Source organism: Oncorhynchus clarkii, chromosome 29 (assembly GCF_045791955.1).
Source record: "Oncorhynchus clarkii lewisi isolate Uvic-CL-2024 chromosome 29, UVic_Ocla_1.0, whole genome shotgun sequence".
Lineage (NCBI taxonomy): Eukaryota > Metazoa > Chordata > Actinopteri > Salmoniformes > Salmonidae > Oncorhynchus > Oncorhynchus clarkii.
The window spans coordinates 28,754,345-28,775,879 of record NC_092175.1 but is presented as its reverse complement, the minus strand read 5'-3'; the positions used below and the strand labels follow the sequence as shown (position 1 = coordinate 28,775,879).

The window sequence follows — 21,535 nt, the reverse complement described above, 5'->3', positions numbered from 1 at the left end:
ATGGACTGGCCAAGCATGCCCCCAGACCTAAACCATATTGAGCATCTGTGGGGCATCCTCAAACGGAAGGTGGAGGAGTGCAAGGTCTCAAACATCCACCAGCTCCGTGATGTCATCATGGAGGAGTGGAAGAGGACTCCAGTGGCAACCTGTGAAGCTCTGGTGAACTCCATGCCCAAGAGGGTTAAGGCAGTGCTGGAAAATTATGGTGGCCACACAAAATATTGACACTTTGGGCCCAATTTGGAGATTTTCACTTAGGGGTGTACTCACTTTTGTTGCCAGCGGTTTAGACATTAATGGCTGTGTGAGTTATTTTGAGGGGACAGCAAATTTACACTGTTATACAAGCTGAACACTCACTATTTTACATTGTAGCAAAGTGTCATTTCTTCAGTGTTGTCACATGAAAAGATATACTCAAATATTTACAAAAATGTGAGGGGTGTACTCACTTGTGATATACTTATAACAGAAATATCACATTTACAAAAGTACTCACACCCTTTACTCAGTACTTTGTTGAAGCACCTTTGGCAGCGATTACAGCCTCAAGTCTACTTCGGTATGACGCTACAAGCTTGGCACACCTGATTTGGGGAGTTTCTCCCATTCTTCTCTGCAGATCCTCAAGCTCTTTCAGGTTGGATGGGAGCGTCACTGTACAGCTATTTTCAGGTCTCTCCAGAGATGTTCGATTGGGTTCAAGTCTGGGCCACTCAAGGACATTCAAAGACTTGTCCCGAAGCCACTCCTGCTTTGTCTTGGCTGTGTGCTTAGGTTTGTTGTCCTGTTGTAATGTGAGCCAATGCTGCCACCAACATGCTTCAATGTAGGGATGGTGCCAGGTTACCTCCAGATGTGACTCTTGGCATTTAGGCCAAAGAGTTCAATCTTGGTTTCATCAGTCTGAGTCCTTTAGGTGCCTTTTGTCAAACTTTAATCGAGCTGTCATGTGCCTTTTACTGAGGTGTGGCATCCATCTAGCCACTCTACCATTAAAGGCTTGATTGGAGGAGGGCTTTAGAGATGATTGTCCTTATGGAAGGTTCTCCCATCTCCAGAGGAACTCTGGGTTCTTGGTCACCTCCCTGACCAAGGCCCTTCTCCCATTGCAGTTTGGCCAGGCAGCCAGCTTTAGGAAAAGTCTTGGTGGTTCCAAACTTGCTTATTTTAAGAATGCTGGAAGCCACTCTGTTCTTGGGGACCTTCAATGCTGCATACATTTTTTTGGTACCCTTCCCCAGATCTGTCCCTCATCACAATCCTGTCTTGGAGCTCTAAGGACAATTCCTTCAACCTCATGGCTTGGATTTGCTCTGACATGTACTGTCAGCTGTGGGTCCTTATATAGACAGGTGTGCCATTCCAAATCATGTCCAATAAATTTAATTTACCACAGGTGGACTCCAATCAAGTTGTATGAAACACCTCAAATATGATCAATGGAAACAGGATGCACCTGAGCTCAATTTCAAGTCTCATAGCAAAGGGTCTGAATACTTATGTAACAAATACATCTGAAAAAAAAAATATTTGTCATTATGGGGTATTGTGTAGATTGATGAGGAAAAACATTTAACACATTTTAGAATAAGGCTGTAACGTAACAATGTCAAAAGGTCTGAATACTTTCTAAATGCACTAAATGAAAGGCAGGAATCTTGGTATAGAAACACTGGTCAAAGAGTTTAATTAGCAATGGAATGCATAATCTCTCATTCTCCTCCAAACAACTCACAACTTTAAAGGGCAGAGGAAAGAACATGACAACTCAACAGGCAAAGTCTTCAATTTAAAAAAAAAAACAAAGATCATTAACAGAAAGAACATTTATGGACAGTAAAAAAGTAAACTTAGGAATGGGAGGGGGAAACTAAAATATGGACAACATGAAAGGTTGTCGAGTTAAATATGCAATATGGCATGATCAGATAGGACAGTGACAACACAGACCATGACTTCAATCACATACACAAGTTCAGTACAAAACCACAATCAGCAGACTCAACTTGTATTCACCCTTCCACAGATAACATTATCAAAAATAGTAGACGGGAAATGTCTTTTCTTGTACAGGGTTCCTTTAAAACCACAATTACAAGGCGAGAGGCATTTGCTTGGGGAATTAATATCCTAATAGTACATAAAGTTGTTCAGAGCAGGTATGAAGTTCATTGCCACTTATGTCATAACCATAAAAAAAAAAATTGTGATACCTTACATCTTTACGCATAAGTGAAATGTACATGAAAACATTACTTGATTGTTAAAATAGCATAAATCATTTCAAACGAGACTGTGGTGGTGCTGAACAGAAAGACCAGGGGCTTTCGTTAGGGAAACCAATTAACATTAATTAACCAAAACACAAGATGTTCTGTTCACAGTTTAATCAAAAACATTTTGCAACAGAATCAGCATAATGAACACACCCCTGCTCTAGCATAAGATGTTCAAAATGTTTAATGTCAGGACATAATGGAGATATGCATACAGCACTGCACAGGGGAGTCCTTGGACAACCATGTCTGCAATACCCAAACGTACATATCAAAATGTTTTACCAAAACATGCGCATACACATGGAAGTACATTAGTCTATTTTATTGCTAAAATCCTGTCACCTCCCATCATGTTAATCTTTTGCACTTCTAAAAGTTACCAAATATCTACAACCGTAAATGGCATGAGAATAGACCATGTAATAAACAAAAAACAATGCAAGCAGTGTAGCACAAAAATATTCCCAAAGTAACACAGCATGCATTTCTCTTCCTGTATATATTTTAGCTTGAAATTGTTCACATGTTTGTTTTGACAATTTTAGTATATGTTTATGTAAATATTTTACTTGAGAGAAAACAGAAAATGTCAAAGAAAAGAACAAAAGAGAGGAACAATGAAAGAAAACAGATTTTGCAGATGAGCCTGAATCAAGCGAAATGGACAAAGGGGGAAAGCAACCAAATGCAAAGCAAAAATAAATAAATAAGAGGACAGTCGAGTGTTGACAGTGAGTGTGTTGTCCACTGTTTGGTCTGGTGGTGAAGGGTTCTTTTGGGTTTACGGTATTATTTTGCCGTCATCATCTGCACAAATTCTGAAAGACAAGATTGGAACCAACATTTGGAGGCAGGCAGGCATACATTGGCAAATGGTTCTCCATTCTTCACATTCTATAAGATACCACTTGTGTCTTAGCTGACAAGTGATTGACACACGGCACAAGAGGAACCCAAAGAACCACTGAACCCAAATATGTGGCCTAATGTGCCTCCAAAATATCAAGCACGGAAGAAATGCAATACCCAACAGGAATTGAGCCTGACCATATTCGAGACAGCGATTTAAAGCTTATTTTATTACAAATATTTGGGAGCCATCTCCACAACCACGAGTTAATGGAATCTAGACTGCAAATTGATGTGCACGTTTTTGAAGGGGCTGTTCCTTAGTATCACAAATAATTGTGGTAATGCCGTGTTTAATTTTTCATCAGAGCTGTATTCTGTTATCCATGCCTCGAGTGGTGGTTGAGAGCAAGGCTGTGTACACTTCAATATCTTGATGTGAAGATCAAATGTATTTCTGCAGCTGCGTGCCATTCATTACGTTCTTCAATGTTTTACCTTTTCATGAGCATGGCCCAACAGTTTGCTCCATCTGTGCACACAGTTCATAATATGGAGCCATTTTCCAAACATTGAATTATTGCAATATAATTTGCAGTGACATTTGTCAATTGTTGCCTTTTAAAACCATTAAACAGATGGTTTTAACAGACACAAAATGGACACTAGGACATATAAGTAGCAGAGCAACGCCTGTCTAACAGAAGGACTACCAACACTGATATGATCGAAGGGGATGTGGTGGTCAAAAATAAATCTTCCTTTTTACAGTAACAATTGACTCAGCCACTCCATCTTGCCCAAACAGAGGAATGAGAACAACATTGTCTAACTGCAGCACTAATACCTAAAACAACCTGCTTTATATATTGCTATGACGACAAAACAAAGCAAGCTAGAATGCCTGTTGTTGAATGGATTAAATTGGGCGACAGCATTCGTTTTGTACTTTCTTGGCTTGTGAATGGACAATTAAATTGTCTGACTAATATACAATGTTGTTCAGGTTAACGTAAGTGTAAAACTAGATAGAGAGAAGACGGGAAAACTGACCTTCGTAGTTGACCTGTCCATCGCCATCGATATCAGCCTCCCGGATCATCTCATCCACCTCCTCGTCTGTCAGTTTCTCACCAAGGTTTGTCATAACGTGACGCAGCTCTGCAGCACTGATATAGCCGTTACCATCCTGCAACAAGAAATCAATTCATTTTTTGGGGTTTGAATTTAGTGTTAACTAACATGCAGATCTTATTACTGAGCAATTTCTGAATATTAAATGTCAAATAATTATGCATTTTGAAACTCTGGAGAGGTTTGAGACAGAGCTATTGGGAGTGATGAAACCCATTGGTTAGTATTTGCACTACTATGACTTGCCACGTTAAGATAATCGAAAAGTCTTCCATTCCTCAGTTTAGCTGACCTTGTCGAAGACTCTGAAAGCTTCTCTGATTTCCTCCTCACTGTCAGTGTCCTTCATCTTCCTCGCCATCATGGTCAGGAACTCAGGAAAGTCAATGGTTCCATTTCCTGTGGATGACAGAAATATGCTGTCACAGGAACCAGTGTTTTTTATTTTATTTTCACAATGTAGTAGGTCTTTCATCCCAATCAGATACTGCATCAGGACATTATCAACACCCTAATCTGAGGGGGAGATATGGAGAGCATTTGTAAGTCTCTCACCATCAGCATCCACCTCATTTATCATGTCCTGCAGCTCGGCCTCTGTGGGGTTCTGTCCCAGCGAGCGCATCACTGTGCCCAGCTCTTTGGTGGTGATGGTGCCATCTCCATCTTTATCGAACAGCGAGAAGGCTTCTTTGAACTCTGAATTAAAAAAAATGTAGAAGGTCACTCTCCACATCCATAATGCTGACTAAAGCATCTAAACTCCTTGGTAATGTTTGAGCAAATACAGCCACTTTACCAGCAATTTGTTCCTCTGTCAGTTGATCTGCCTGAAAGCAATAAACAATATCATTAATGACACCTTTTGATTTTGGATTCCCCCTTTTTGCACTTGAAGAAACTTCAACTAATTTCTATCAAATGCCACCCACAATATTCTAACCCAATAGTTAATAACCATGCAATATCATAGGCTGCATAAAAATTACCCAGGAAAAAGAGTAAGTGTAACGAGCCTTAGCTACTTGTAATGAAGAACACATGGCTATCTATACGTCCATCTTCAGTTGCAACATCGCATTATTAGCTAGCTAGCGTGCTAGCAAGTGATGTTCTGTCTAAAAATGAGTCCGTCTTGCACCATATTTGCCCCAATGTTTGATCAGGCTGCCGCACAGTGGCCTAGAAAGCAACACATTGGATCAGCGGATATCCCACTGGAACTGAAATTAGCCAGAACAATATATAGTAACGTTGCTTCACCAAGTTCGGAAGACATTGAAGAAGCTAACGTTAGTTTACAACACTTTGAGGAACCCAACTGTTAAATAGACACAATGCTAACCGACAAATTCCAGATGTTACGTTCATGTCTAGAAGCAATCCAGCTTTTATAAAAATTAACGTTAAAAAAATAATTTTAGCTAACCCTAACCTTAATCTAATTATCCTAACCTGATACTTTAATTTACCGAACCTCCTGCATAAATTATCCTAGTTTGTTAAGAAAAATCACATTGGACGTTTATCTAGCTTACTTCAAATTATTTCTAGCCATGACCAGCTCTCAGTTCCAGCTAGCTAACGTTAGCTACCTGGCTAGCCAAAATAGTTAACTATACAAAACTAGTTAACTAGCGACTGAATAAGGTAAATTAACTAGCCTTGAAAACTATCGAATGTTAATGTGGAACAAAGACGACAGCGACACCAAGCCAAGGTGGATAGTTTTGACAAACAGCCATACTAACTTTAGCTAACGTTACAGTAGTTCGTTTCCTCGTCGTAGCGGAACTGGTTGTCTGTGTAGGACACAACTAACAGCCTTATTAACGACTGAATTTGACGCAGAAATAACTAGCTACCACATTCATAATACATGTAATTAACGTTACTTTATCTCGTTAGCCATCATCATAATGTTGTGATTAGCTAACTAGCTAATCAATCACACAGTTAGAAAGCAACCAAGCCAACACATTAGCTAGCCATGTAGTGTAGCTTGCTAGCCAGTTAGCTAGATTGCTCTAGTACTATACCTGGCTAAACGCCAATTATATTCATCCAAAATGTGTATTTAATAAAAAAATGTACAGCAAAGGGAACTTACCATTTTGATATGTTGATTTGATCTTACTACCTACTGTACCTAACAACGACTTGATAAATATGATAATCAAGTGTACTACAGTCCTACGCGCTCTTTGCCGCTTCAAATTGTGTATCAATCCGCTTTGGTTTAGATTTTAAACAGGACACTGCACTCCCTAGCAACTATGGTGTCCGCGCACCGAATATATATATATATATATATATATATTTATATTGAAAACCAACTACATAATGCTCATTCTCTATTTATAGGAAATGTAAATTCTGTCTTTGTTTGTATGAACTTAGCCCAGGACGTTATAGAGAGAGATCAACGGCGCACATCAGCTGACCCAGTAAACCGGACTAGATTGGTTTTCAGCCACCTGCAATGCGTCAGGGAGGGTTTCCACAAATTACCACAGCATAAAAATTCATGAAAACAAAAACTTGCGTTTTGGTTTTAATTTAAGATTAGCAGTGTGGATAAGGTTTAAAATCACTTTACGATAAATTGTAGAAATGGGCGGGGTTTATGACTTTGTGGCTGTAGTAACTAGTGATGACCAGAAGTCTTCACAGAGAGTGTAAAGGCGGTTCCAAACTTAAAGGGATAGTTCGGGATTTTATCAAATAAGCCCTTGAGTCAGATGAAATGTTTGCTATAGTAGAAGGGCCCTGTTTAGGGATTACCTGTAGGCCCTAAACTGTGCATGTCTAGACTAGAGAACAATGAAAATGCTCTTGATAACAATGAGACAGTACATTGAAGTCGAACTCAACACAGAACAGATTATTTTAGAGTCAATGTGACCCCAATTAAGAAAAAGAGTTTGAGAAAGATAAGAGCTATACACCCCATTGCAATTCCTGGAAGGTATTGGTATTTTAGAATCCCCATTAGCTGTAGTGAGAAGCAGCTACTCTTCCTAGAGTCCACACAAATGACATAGAAAACAGACAAGAACATCTCAAGGAGAGCACTACATCAAGGTTGAATGCTAGCACCCTCAGGACTACCTGACAGAAAATCAGACAGGAAGAAAAAGCCTTCATAAAAAAAATAATTTTAAGAATCCATTGTTGCTTTCAGCATCAAGGTCTTCTCATCTCTCTGCTGGACATTTTGTTCAGAAGATCTGGTGTTAGTAACAAGGCTCCATTTTCATACCCTCAGTCATCAGACTGATGCATTCTCCCCTAAACATGCTTCAGTATTCTAACAGTGTGCACCATTAAAACCCAAGTAAGGGGTCGTTTGCCATGTCTGAGTGTTTGTGAGAGGTTTAGTAGTTTATACACAAACCACACTAGTATATAGTGTAGGGTTTTGGGACCTTGTGAACAGTGTCAAGCAGCTACATTTAGAACCATTTCATGAAGAGTGCACAAAGGATAATCTTTCTCCCCCTTTCTAATAGAAACTAGGCCAATGGCGTGTACATAATTGATTGCACCCCCCCCAGTCCCAGCTAATCAACAAGTATGCATTTTTATTATAGATTAACACGCAAAATGCTTATATAGTAGTTCAGTACTCAATCACTAGCTCTTGACCAACTTCTGTGGGTGCAAACAGAAGCAGTCACTGTGTCAAAAGCAGCATTGGTAGAAACATTTTTAAGTAGTGTCAAAATTGTCAGGTGAGACCGAGCTCCCTGCATGCACCCTGTTTAAATGTAGGCCTTTAAGGGCCACCTGATACCAATAAGAGATGTTCGAGTGCAGAGGGCTAGCTTTAATGTTTAACCTCAGGTTTAGATTTCCCCACACCATTGGAAGCACACGCTAGCCTAAATAAAAACAGACTAGTAAAGGTTGTATTCAGTTGTTTATTTCCCCCTCATTTTATATCATGCCAATTTAATTTAGTAGGAGGAAAGAGTTTAAGCCCCTCCACCTTTCATGTGTTTTAGACCTTCTGCTGCCAAAGCAATCAACATCAGATAATTGATCATTCTTGAAACAGGTAAGAAACATTTATAACATTTCAGTAAGGGGCCAACCATGGCCTGAAAAGACAACTTAAAAAAAAAAAGCCAATAAAACACATTTTTAAAATGATAAATTCAAGCATTGCATTTCATGGTCTGGAATGTATTTTCAGTAACAGCAAGAAAGACAGATAGTTGCAGAAGTGTTGACTGGTGCTTGCGATGTGTACAGGTGTTTGTAGGTCTGACCAACACAGTATTCTAGAATACAGGACTAATTCACAGCAGTTTATGTCCTAGGAGTTCAAGTAAAATATATTGATGAGTGCATGCTAAAATGCTATGGCTATTTGAATGACTCAGACTTTTTTTCCCATTAAAGTAACAGAATTCCCTAGAAAATGTAAATACAAAAAAATAAGTGACCACTACTTTATCAGTGCCCACACAGATGGTGCAGGGATCTCTCCTCTTTCTAGGCTACGTAGGGGAACTGTAGCAGGACAGCCTGGCCTGGGCCTAGCTCCAACGCAGAGAGTGCAACAGTACTGTCGGGGGCCAGGTTGACCTGGTCTGTGCTCACCTGGACCACAGCCCGAGCAGGCAGGTCAGGGTGGGACAGCTGAAGGGTCACTGCGTCGCTGCCCCAGTTGAAGGCAGCGACATAGCGCCCACTCTGGTCCCACTGGCGGAGGTAAGCAAGGGCAGAGGTTGAATTGAAGAGGGGAATGTAGTCCCCATGCTGCAGGGAACGCTCTTTTCCACGCAGTTCACTCAGAGTCTTGAAGAAAGAACGGCAGGAGTGCCTCTGTTCTTTCTCCTCCTGAGGGTGGCAGGAATAAAATATTTGAATTGCTTTGCCTTTCTAACAGTTTAATTAATATTATCATTAGCATCCTATTTACCTTAGCAGTTCCATTTGTCTCATCTTCGAGTGGATCCCACAGCATCTTAGGGGACTTTGTATCCTGTTATAGAAAGACAATCAATACATTTGGTACCCATACAAATAGACAAGCTTTTATTTATTTTTTAAAGTGTTAATCTCTCCAAGGCTAAAGCTGCCATTTGTTTTATGATACATTAGTTATGGAAAATCCCTGCTCACCACATCAGCCAGGGCAATCTCATCCCCATAGTTGAACACTGGGGTTCCGGGCAGTGTGAGCAGGAGCATCTGGTTGAAGTTCACCATGTCTGGGCCCACCAGTGTGGCCAGGTGTCCCGCCTTCCTGTCCCCAATGTTCCAGGCCAGCTGGGTCTGGTTGTGAGAAGAGAGCAGCTGCTGGACAGTCTGCGCACGATCCGTAGCGGTCATGCTCTTAGACCTGAGGGCCCCGGATAGGAGTAGGTCCACCCCAGTGGAGTTAAGCAGTTCAGAAACTCCAACAGCAGAGGTCTTCTCAGTCACTCCAATCAGAATCCTGAGCAAAAAGACAACATTAGGAAAGGAATTAATGTTATATATACACACACAAACACACACGTCTAATGTACCCATTGTAATAGAAGCAAGATACAGTATCAGCTCTTTAAGTAGCAGTCAGTGCAGCTTACACCACAAGTTAGCCAATAGCCATTTTGTAGAGGATGAAAATGTGGCGAAACAATACCATCATTAAACCACGAGGTGGCTCCAAAGCATAACAACTTACTGAGATGTCCAGTTGAGTTCTAAGGGAGTGATGTACATAATTGTGGACATGTGCTCACCTTCTCTTTCCCTCAGTCCCATTCTGGACAATGGCTCGAATGTCAGCCCAAAGAGACGGAACTACACTGGACACACGCTCTACACCAGACAGCTGGATCCCATCCACACCTTGGTTCAGCCAGAACACCAGGGCAGACTGGGGAGGAAAGACCGTTCACACATTAGATTGATGAACTCACATTCAATTGGGACTGACGGAGTAGATTTAATGAGTTCACTGAGAAGAGACACTACAAATTATTACCTTGAGTCTCTCAGCAACATTTGTGACACTAACATTAGTGAACCATGGTCCACTTCCCAGATAGTAGGGAGTCAGATCCAGGATCACATCGATGCCTGTCAGAGGGAAGAGTGTTAATCCATCTGAACCACAGACCACTGCCAAACCAATGAGTAGTTTCAAGAGACTACAATTGAAAGGACATCAAATGAAGAGACAAAATAAAAAAAGGGGCTACACTCACTCTTCTTGTGTGCAGCTATAATGAGGCTTTTGAACTGTTCCAGATTGCCAACGTCAGAGGAGATCTCCTCAAAGTTCAGGCTCACAAGGTTGTCTAAGGGGGCAACATGGATGGGCCCAATGACCAGACCTTTAACCTTCAGCTGGCTCAGACGGTCAATCTTGTCCTCCACACCTGTTACACAGTAGAAAACTGCTTACTGAAAGTGGCCATACATCTGTTTCTTTATTGAATGTACAACATCTGGATTAAAAAAATATAAACGTTTATCCTTGAAATCCTTTGTTAAACAATATGTTCATTCTCAGTGTGTAACCACCCACTGGCGTTGTAGCTGCGCTCCCACAAACAAAAACAAGTCGTTTCAGACAGCCATCATGTAGTCCAGTTCTTGGAATATGACTAAAGGTGTCCACATGCTTCCCGGCCAAAACAGTTCGGAAGAGTGTGTATATATTATGACGATTTGGACGTCATTAAGGGTTTTTTCGGCTACACTTTTTTTCTTCAAGGCCAGCCTAAGTTTGGGAGCCCAAGTCTACACCCATGATTGGGCAACTGTAGGGATTCTTCAATAAAGTCTATAGTCCAATGAGAGAACTTGTTTTAATGCACATTTTCTCCATTGAGAAATACTGCACCAATCTTGGTTATATGTCAAATTGCACAACTAAGCTCTCTGCAAAAATGTCAAAATTAATGACAGATTTCTTGAGATATCTCAGATTAATTCTGACTATGTTGAGGAACTGTATACTGGCAACGCCGTCTCAAATAGAACGATTGGCACTTCTAGTTTTTAAAGCGAGCACACTCACCTACTAAGAGTGTGCTCGGTAGTAGGCGAGCACACTCGTTAGACTTCGGCCCACCGAACTGAAGCATGAAGACACCTTAATACCCCCCAATCAAGAAACATTCAGTAGGACGCTTAAAGAGCCCCCCCAATCCCCTGGAGCGGAGTCAAGGAAGTAGTAAACGTGTTCAAACAATAAATGTGACCCCAATTCTGAGAATACTATGGGCACACACTTGGAAACTAAAGCAGACTATTTTAAAATCTCATGTCTCGTCACATTGCTCAAAGAAATAAACACTGGTCTGACCCTTCAACACACTACCACCCGAAAACCCCATTTCAGTGTCCCCAGAACTTGACTCCCAAGCAGTTTACACAGGCAGCCCAATTCTGATCTTTCGCCAATAATTGGGCAAAATGGTAGACTTGGGCTGCCTTTGGAATCCCAGCCTTAGGCTACAAGTTGCAATTGGGTGGGGTAACTATGTGGTTCAATGTAGTCAAACAACATTATATGAACTGTCTGTGACATACTAGTGAGTTTCACATGGTGAAACATACTGGGTTTCATCACTAACCCTTTCAGGGGCTCTTACCCTTTAGATTCTGGGACTCGCTGAAAGCTTGCACATTTCCAATTTGGTACAGAGGTCCATAATTCCACCAGTTCATGGCAGGAATGTCTTTGCAGCGAGGTGCTTGAACAATGATGGCCACAGCTCCAGCCAGCATCCCCAGCCAGCCCAGCCAGAACAGAATCAGAAGGGCCCATCTTGTCCGGACCCACCTTTAGGTGATGAAGGGACCAAGATTATTTAGTAATGCAATATTATACCCTAAATGTTTACATTGCGAACAACCATTAGCTATTTTTTAATAAGCTAGTCTATTGCATACATCTTAATAGTTCTTACCCTGGTGTTCCAGCGACTCTGAGGAGTTCCTCTTTGGATAAACCGGTAAATTTAGTCTCGGTCTCCTCGGGGATTTTCACTTTAACGCTGCCGTTCTTCTCCGTGCAGGTGGGAGAACTAGCATCCCCGTTCGCTGCCCCGCCCGTCATCGGCTGCTTCTCCTGGTCCATATCATTGAGCTCCACATCCTTCATGTCTACCTCGTTGTCCTTACTCATTGTGACGTTGGTTCAATTGAGATTTTCTTTATAAAAAAGAAAGATGAGTGTTGCTGAGTAAGTAGTGTCTGTGGCCGCGCTCGACACTGCCAACGACTTTAAAGGTAAATTGAGACTGACTGCTCTACAAATCACCTTTCATCCTAAACTACTCAACATTTTGTTTCAGTCAGTCATAATTTACCCATGAAACATCACGTGTTGGGGTCGAACACAGCTCTCGAACACAGCTGTCACGCACATGCGCAAACGATGGTCTAATACAATTGCAATTTGACGAAGCATTGCATCACCCTTCAATTTTAAACAAGGACCAAGCGGGCAAATATGTAAATTACGATGTTATATATTTGACAGAAATGGGCTAATATATCTGGACTCTGAGCCAGGGCGGCGAAAGGGGTTACATTCACATCGCTTGGATTGAGCATAAGAGGGCTAAATGTTAAAGCAATTGCCACCTACCTAAACAATTATTAGATAACGAATGTAAGTAACGTCTTCATTCAATGGTTCGTTGGTTTGATTTTTACAGTAGACGACATTGTATACACTGTAGCATATGGCAGGCTTGTAGGCCTAATCTCGTGTGCGTTAACAGGATTGGTCCAGTTTTATTCTAGTGAAGGCACCAGACTAAGGGCTAAGGCACACCACAAACTGAAAACAGAAACGGTAATATCCCATAAACTATTTTCTAAATTGTCACCAGATTAGTTAAATGTAACGACACTTTCAGTGATTTTAGTGGGGTACAAACAGTTGAAATAGGGACTGAAGTTCAGTCACTGAACAGTCTAATGATTACAGATAGTATCTGTGTAGGATATAGCTAATGAAAACACCCGCAATTTGAGATATTCACCTGCATGAACGTAATAAGCAATCCATTCTTACCTGGTGAAGATAAGTGGTCGCGTAAATAGTTTTCAATTCGCCTTCAGGTTAACCTTAATGCTGAGAAAAATGGTTTATCCACGGCCGCAGTAATGCGCTCTTAATATAGCACTGTAGACGTCAGTAGCCTCCCAACCGCCCAATTTTAAGGAAGGGCCAACATCGCAACTTGCAGATTGATCAATTATGATGAGTTTGATCACGTTAACACAAATTCGTTAACTTTGCAAGTGTATTCTATTGAGAGTTAAAGTCGACTTGCATTTCATGGTTTGGGAATTCAAATGTTTGCGTTTGATAAAGAAAGTCCACCTTAAGGGTCCGCCATCTGCCAGACATGCATCCATCCCTCTCATGTTTTCATGAGTTGGCAAGAAATGTCACAAACAACTAACTGGAAATAGATATATCTGTGCTTTAGTCTAGAAAAACAGAGGACAGGACTTACAAATAGGGAAAAATATTATAGGCAGTGTGATCTCCTCTATAATAAAACTCATTATATTTCTGTGATATTGTCTAGTTAGGATTTCCATCCATCCTGCTAAAACATCTGCAAAATACAGAAATGATAGTTTCTAGAAAAGATAAGATTGTGTTCCAAAGTAGATATTGCCTAGGAAATACATTTTCTAGGTCAACGGTTGTGGGCTATTTAATCAGATATTGCTGCAAAAATCTCCTGTGTTCATAACCCCTCTTTGTTTTTTTGGACTCCAGACTCCTTGGACATGTTTGTGTTATTCTCAAGATAATGCTTTATCTTGGCCAGGTCGCAATTGTAAATGAGAACTTGTTCTCAACTTGCCTACCTTTATTTAAAAAGGTGAAATAAATAAATAAATAAAACAAATTCAGGGAATATTTCTTCGTATTGATTTGCATCCACCAATCAATGCAATGACTAGAATAACTTAAAAACAATCTTGATTACAACATCTATTTTTAAGACAAAGAAGAGATGAAGAAAACACCACTTGAATTAATTATGGGCCAATGTATGGAAATTATATCGTTAATCAAGTGATCAAATGATCAAGTGTCTGCATATTGTTCTATGTTGACACAGTTCTGTCCAATCTACAAGACACATTCTCATCTTGTAATCCCCTCACAGACTCTGCAGTGATAAGAGTAATGTCTTGTTATCTCCCAAGATTACAGACATCACTATTCAGCAGAATATATCCTCTGATAATGCAGTGAAACTGTTTTAGGCAGAGGTTGTATGGAGCTTTTGACCTATTTCCATTTGCAGTATGGTAGAGTATAGCCATGGGGCAATCTTGATTCAAATCAAAACAACCTTAGACATGATGATCACTAACAGATCGGTCTTGGATCAAAACAATAACGAGGCTATATACAAGGAGCACCGGTACCAAGTATGAGGTAGTTGCGGTGATTGATTTAGGTCATATGTACATGGAGGTTTGGTTAGGTGATTGATCGAAGTACTATGTACATGTAGGTAGGGGGTGAAAAGCAGAAAGTCCGGGTAGCCTTTTAATGACATGTTCAGCAGTCCAATGGCTTTGGGGTAGAAGCTGTTCAAAAGCCTTTTTGTCCCCATTGGATCAATGCCAACTGTGTTATAAACCCCTGTATATTCCTGACCCCATAACAGCACTAATGTTGTATACTAGTTGGAGGTTAGAGTTAGAGGTGGGCTGATCAAGGACTATCATTAAGTATGTAAACACCTTTCAAAAAGTGCTTTGACTAGTGGTGGAACGTGTTGAAGAGGGGCCACATAGTGTATATATAGTGTTTTTATTTGATTTAACAAGGCAAGTCAGTTAAGAACAAATTCTTATTTTACAATGACTGCCTACCCCTTCCAAACCCCCCCCTAACCTGGACGACGCTGGTGCGCCGCCCTTTGGGACTCCCGATCACGGCCGGTTGTGATACAGCCTGGGATCGAACCAGGGTCTGTAGTGATGCCTCTAGCACTGAGATGTAGTGCTTTAGACCTCTGCGCCACACAGGAGCCAGTTAACCATACTTGCTGTAATGCATCTAAAATGTCCGCCAGGCCACATTCTTTAGATTATAGGCCTAGTTCAAATAAAATTGAATTGTATTTGTCACATGCGCCGAATACAACAGATGTAGTAGACCTTACAGTGAAATGCTTACTTACAAGCCCTTAACCAACAATGCAGTTGTAAGAAAAATATGTGTTAAGTAAAAAAATAGATAAGTCAAAAAATAAGAAATAAAAGAAACAAATAATTAAAGAGCAGCAGTAAAATAACAATACATACATACAATACAGGAAAACACTAAACAAAATACAGTCCCTCTATAAGCCCATGTCCCTCCCTCTGGAGGTCAGAGGCTGAGGTGTGTCCGGTATCATGTAAACACAGCGGAGCACATTGTGTCCTTAGGCCCTCCCTGAAAAACACGTTGTAGAATGGAAGATCAACATGTTTTCCTGACAAGGCCTACAATCTTCTATGCAAGAGTTGCAATTAATCCTTCATCAAAGGACTGTGATGATTGGTCAGATCAGTAATTGCATTTAATGGAAGTACACTGTGATCAAATCAAGAGCAGTGTTAAAGGCTTTGGATTAAGTATGATGGTTCTCTGTTAAGCTAAAATCTTTTTTTCAGTCAGCTTAACCTGCACTTATCCAGCTTGACAGGACTGCGAAAGGTTACAGAATGCACAAATTCACAAACAGCAAAACCCCACTGAATCAAACATTTCAGAAAACATTTACTTATCTGATTCAAGCAGATTGCTCAACCTGGTGAATTAGTGGTTTGATATTACAGTCAGACACAAATGTATCTGGCTTTAAGCCAGACGTTTCCCGTCTGCCCATTTCATAACTATTGACCTCCTGTTATTTGTTCCTTTCATCATCGTGCTGCACAGAGGATATTACATTCCTGAGACATCCACCTCCAGGTCTCAGGTTCAGGCTACATTTTGTAAACCAGAACATTTGTATGTCAAGTCAAGGTGTATTTATACAATTTTATTTGAAGAAAACATTATTGGGATTAAAATGAATAGCTTAAAACAATAGTTAAACAGTAACTCCGTTTAGCAAATCAGCATAAAAAAACATCTGCTGTTAAATGTTCTGTTATCACTTAGGAACACTTCTTCTTTACACTATAATCACAAACGGCCAGAGTAAGACCACTACTGATATTTATTTCTATTGAACCTTTATTTAACTAGGCAAGTCGGTTAAGAACAAATTCTTATTTACAATGACGGCCTACCGAAAGGCCTCCTACGGGGATGAAAAATAAAATAAGAATATAGGACAAAACACACATCACGACGAGACACCAAAAAACAACATAAAGAGAGACCCAAGACAACAACATAGCAACACAGCATGGTATAAACACAATAAGACAACAACATGGTAGCAACACAACATGGCAGCAGCACAACATGGTAGCAGCACAAAACATGGTACAAACATTATTGGGCACAGACAACAGCACAAAGGGCAAGAACGTAGAGACAACAATACATCACGTGAAGCAGCCACAACTGTCAGTAAGAGTGGAGATAAAATTAAGTGTCTGCACACACACAGTTTTCAGTCTCAGAGGAGAACAATACAGGATCCAAAAAGTTGGCTTTGCATTTCTGTGCATGGAATTCTAAACTGGATTAGGGTTAGAGGGAAACTATGCTGATTACTGAGAAGATTAGATTTGTTAATGTACTAGTTGGAGAGCTAATAATAAAAACCCAGTGGTGTAAAGTACTTTAGTAAAAATACTTTCAAGTATCTGTACTTTACTTTACTATTTATATTTTTGACAACTTTTTACTTTTATTTCATTACATTTCAAAAGAAAATAATGTAATTTTTCTTTAAAACATTTTCCCTGAAACCCAAAAGTACTCCTTATATGTTGAATGCTTAGCAGGACAGGAAAATGGTCCAATTCACACACTTATCAAGGGAACATCCCCGGTCATCCCTACGGCCTCTGATCTGGTGGACTCACTAAACTAAAATGCTAAGTTTGTAAATTAACATTTTGCTGTTGGTGTGCCCCAGGCAACAACAAAAAACAAGAACATTGTGCAGTCTGGTTTGCTTAATATAAGGATTTTGAAAGGATTTATACTTTTACTTTTAGTAGTTATAATTAAAATAGTAGTAGTATTTTACTGGGTGACTTTTCATTTTCTATTAAAGTATGTTTACTTTTACTCAAGTATGACAATAGGGTACTTTTCCACCACTGTCATAATCTCAATCATGTGATAGAAATCAAGTGATTCAAATAAGGGTGCCTGTGCCATCATCAGTGTAATGGAGTAGTGCACAGACCTACTGGTTTGTGTGGATGGGTTAACAGGCCAATTCAGGGCTCTGGTTATATGGTTACATGTTACACAGCGCCCTTATGTGGCCATTTATTTTGTCTCACATAGAGGCCCAATTTAAGTATTCCATTCCAATCTTACAATCAACCAATTATAGTAAATGCATTGCATTCCTTGGTCATATATTCAATTGAGGTTTACAATTTAAAAAAATGTGTTAATGGGTACATTTTTGCAAAAAAAAGTTGGCATTCCATTGTAAAAGTTAAACAAGCTTGGAATGGAGTGCATTATCCGGATGCTAGGGTGTCCTTGATGGGTATCATAGGATGGGTTTGCAGAGGTTCGTGATGGCGTTGCCAAGGCAGCTCGTTTTGTAGCTCGTACTTTACGCAGAATGTTTAATTTGTGGAATAATGTTTGCTGACTCACTGACAATGACCCAAGTATGAACGCATTCATGATTGAAAAGTCTGATCTTTCAACTGCATATGGGACATTTTAAACTTGAGAACACTTATGAACCACCTTGATAGCATTTTTCTTTTTATCCCATTATAACTGAGCAATATAAAATATTGGAAACATTTCCACATTCATACAGTTGAAGTCAGAAGTTTACATACACTTAGGTTGGAGTCATTAAAACTGTTTTTTCAACCACTCCACAAATTTCTTGTTAACAAACTATAGTTTTGGCAAGTCGGTTAGGACATCTACTTTGTGAATGACACAAGTAACTTTTCCAACAATTGTTTACAGACAGACTATTTCACATATAATTCACTGTATCACAATTCCAGTGGGTCAGAAGTTTACATACACTAAGTTGACTGTGCCTAAAAACAGCTTGTAAAATTCCAGAAAATTATGTCATGGCTTTAGAAGCTCCCGATAGGCTAATTGACATAATTTGAGTCAATTGGAGGTGTACCTGTGGATGTATTTCAAAGCCTACCTTCAAACTCAATGCCTCTTTGATTAACATCATGGGAAAATCAAAAGAAAATCAGCCAAGACCTCAGAAAAATATTTGTAGACCTCCACAAATCTGGTTCATCCTTGGGAGCAATTTCCAAACGCCTGAAGGTTCCATGTTCATCTGTACAAACAATAGTACCCAACGCAGCCATCAGACCGCTCAGGAAGGAGACGCGCTCTGTCTTCTAGAGATGAACACACTTTGGTGTGAAAAGTGTAAATCAATCCCAGAACAACAGCAAAGGACCTTGTGAAGATGCTGGAGGAAACAGGTACAAAAGTATATATATCCACAGTAAAACAAGTCCTATATCGACATAACCTGAAAGGCCGCTCAGCAAGGAAGAAGCCACTGCTCCAAAACCACCATAAAAAAGCAGAACTACGTTTTGCAACTGCACATGGAGACAAAGATCATACTTTTTGAAGAAATGTCCTCTGGTCTGAGGAAACAAAAATAGAACTGTTTGACCATCATTATGTTGGAGGAAAAAAGCTTGCAAGCCAAAAGAACACCATCCCAACCGTGAAGCACCGGGGTGGCAGCATGTTGTGGGGGGTGCTATGCTGCAGGAGGGACTGGTGCACTTCACAAAATAGATGGCTGATGAGGAAGGAAAATGATGTGTATATATTGAAGCAACATCTCAAGATATCAGTCAGGAAGTTAAAGCTTGGGTCTTCCAAGGGGACAATGACCCCAAGCATACTTTCAAAGTTGTGGCAAAATGGCTTAAGGACAACAACGTCAAGGTATTGGAGTGGCTAGCACAAATCCCTGACCTCAATCCTATAGAACATTTGTGGGCAGAACTGAAAAAGCGTGTGCGAGCAGGGAAGCCTACAAACCTGACTCAGTTACACCAGCTCTGTCAGGAGGAATGGGCCAAAATTCACCCAACTTATTGTGGGAAGCTTGTGGAAGGCTACCTGAAACGTTTGACACAAGTTAAACAATTTAAAGGCAACCAAATACTAATTGAGTGTATGTAAGCTTCTGACCCACTGGGAATGTGATGAAATAAAGAAAATTATTTATCCAAAACTGAGTTTAAATGTATTTGGCTAAGGTGTATGTAAACTTCCGACTGCAACTATAGCCTGTCACACTACTTTCACTCTCAAATGGACACAAGGCTACTAGTGGACAGCTGTTGGGTATTGAGACTACTGAATATTTATCGCCCTCTCAACAATGGGTTTAACTTTTTGGGTGCTACATCCAATAGTTTAGTAAGATTTTATCAGATTTTCAATAACTTCTCTCCCAGACAGTATTATGTTGTATTTTCCTGCTTTTTTTCCTCAAAAACATGGGGACTAACCATAGGAGCAAATAATGAGAATATCAATTAAATTAGTAGAGATCATCATGTGACTTTTTAATTCAGGGAATACATTATTTTGATGTCTTAGTTGACTTCACCTAAATGCACCATTGACAGTGCAATAGATTAGGCTACCATTTCCATACAGATGACAATGCCTGTTTTAAATTAAATGTGTTGAGAAAAATGTGTTCTACATTCATAGATCTTCCTGTTGTCACATGGCCCAGTGGCACCATAAGATAATCAATCATCTAATGTCCTAAAATAATATAACTGTTCATTTGTGCACATGAATGGAATTTCTAAAGCATTTCCATTAAGTTGAATTAGGCTCCCTATCCAGGCCAGGAGACAGTGAGGCCCGTGTGTGACAGACTATGTAGCTTTAGGTTGTGGAACATGCATACAATTATTTCAATTGCATACTGTTGAATAAACTATATAGTTTTACTGAATGCATCTGTAAAATGTGTATGTCATTCAGGGCCACTTTATAGGCCAGTGCATTCTTTATGGGACTGTCGAGTACAACACATTTAGCCTGGTTCGGGAGAGCCCCAGCCATCCCTCCCTCCGCTACTTGGTGTAAGCCATCTCTGTATCTGTGGCCATCTACTGGTTCTACACCAGCTGTGTGGAAGAGAAGGTCAAGAAGTGAGAGGTTCAACTGTATGGCCCAGCAGATGTGTCAATAATATCGATTTCCATGCCCAAATAGTGTGGCATCAACAGAAATGATTTGTTTGTTGTTGATTTGATTTTGACTGTATTTCTTTACCTAGCTCCCATTCTGCACCCCCAGGGAAAGACTGTGGCTGAATGTTACTCTGGGCGGGTGTGTGAAGATATTGTTCTTACTGGCAGTGTCAGGGACCGCCTCTTTCTGTCTGCCCTTCAAAACGTGCCCTCCATAACCAGGTGAGATGGCTGCCTTGTTTTCCCATCTTCTCCCATATCACCTCTATGCTCAGTGCCCTCTTGTCTCTCATACTGTATATGAAATGGGAAATATTTTATGCTGTTCTTTTATATCTGGAGGACTTCTTTAATTTCAGTTGTGATGAAGCAGACCATAAAGCCTGAGTCAGTCCCTACGATGGGAATCAGTTCTACACAGGCGTGTATAATGCAGAGGTCTGCCCTGACACTATCCATATCATGATGACACATCAAAATGCTGTTGCCTTATTAGACCAGATACTTTTTTATAGCCTTTGTATTGACATTTTTATTTAAAGCCATATTGTATTCTTCATCTGTCCTCTATTTCTTTGTCTTTCCCAGAAGTCTGTGTGGGTGAACTTCTTCTTCTGGGTGCTGATCGTGGCGGTGGTGTTTGTCCAGAAACGTCAGGGTCAGAATGGAGTACGTCTGAAACAGAACCCTTCTTCCACCGACCTGTCTGACCCCACTGACCTAACCTATAGCCCGATGGGTGCCATTATGTGTCTTTGGATCTAGTTCCCTGCATGCAAGAACCTACTATTGGCCCAAGATCAAATAACAGGGGCTTGTAAAACAGGATGTTTCGGTCATCAATGGGGCAACCTAACTACAACATGTTTTCACTATGGAATAGTGGGAAATACAATTAACTTTGG

The 21,535-nt window shown here is 40.2% G+C and overlaps 2 protein-coding genes and 1 pseudogene across 4 annotated transcripts; 1 reads left to right on the top strand and 2 right to left on the bottom strand.

Moving 5' to 3' along the window:
• Positions 1-1,668: 1,668 nt before the first annotated feature.
• On the bottom strand, positions 1,669-6,721 carry LOC139388695 (calmodulin-1). 2 transcript variants are annotated; one of them, XR_011629310.1, is made up of 7 exons: positions 6,379-6,698; positions 5,068-5,098; positions 4,824-4,967; positions 4,561-4,667; positions 4,188-4,323; positions 1,832-3,103; positions 1,669-1,723 (listed from the first exon to the last, which is right to left on the bottom strand). XR_011629310.1 is itself a non-coding variant. In XM_071135544.1 (6 exons), exons 1-6 carry the CDS (start codon positions 6,379-6,381, stop codon positions 3,075-3,077), a joined length of 450 nt encoding a protein of 149 aa, XP_070991645.1. In that variant the 5' UTR covers positions 6,382-6,721; the 3' UTR covers positions 1,669-3,074. The 2 variants fall into 2 exon arrangements, 1 of the variants encoding a protein (XP_070991645.1); XM_071135544.1 differs by having other exon boundaries at positions 1,669-3,103; positions 6,379-6,721.
• Positions 6,722-8,177: 1,456 nt separating this feature from the next.
• On the bottom strand, positions 8,178-13,411 carry LOC139387991 (amino acid transporter heavy chain SLC3A2-like). Of its 2 annotated transcripts, none has more exons than XM_071134452.1 (9): positions 13,303-13,411; positions 12,188-12,431; positions 11,870-12,060; positions 10,475-10,648; positions 10,252-10,346; positions 10,007-10,143; positions 9,402-9,717; positions 9,199-9,261; positions 8,178-9,116 (listed from the first exon to the last, which is right to left on the bottom strand). In XM_071134452.1, the coding sequence occupies exons 2-9, from the start codon at positions 12,403-12,405 to the stop codon at positions 8,769-8,771; spliced, it is 1,542 nt and encodes a 513-aa protein (XP_070990553.1). In that variant the 5' UTR covers positions 12,406-12,431; positions 13,303-13,411; the 3' UTR covers positions 8,178-8,768. The 2 variants fall into 2 exon arrangements, with proteins under 2 accessions (XP_070990553.1, XP_070990552.1); XM_071134451.1 differs by having other exon boundaries at positions 12,188-12,433; positions 13,318-13,382.
• Positions 13,412-17,972: 4,561 nt separating this feature from the next.
• Positions 17,973-21,340, top strand: LOC139387992 (transmembrane protein 179B-like; annotated as a pseudogene).
• Positions 21,341-21,535: the final 195 nt, after the last annotated feature.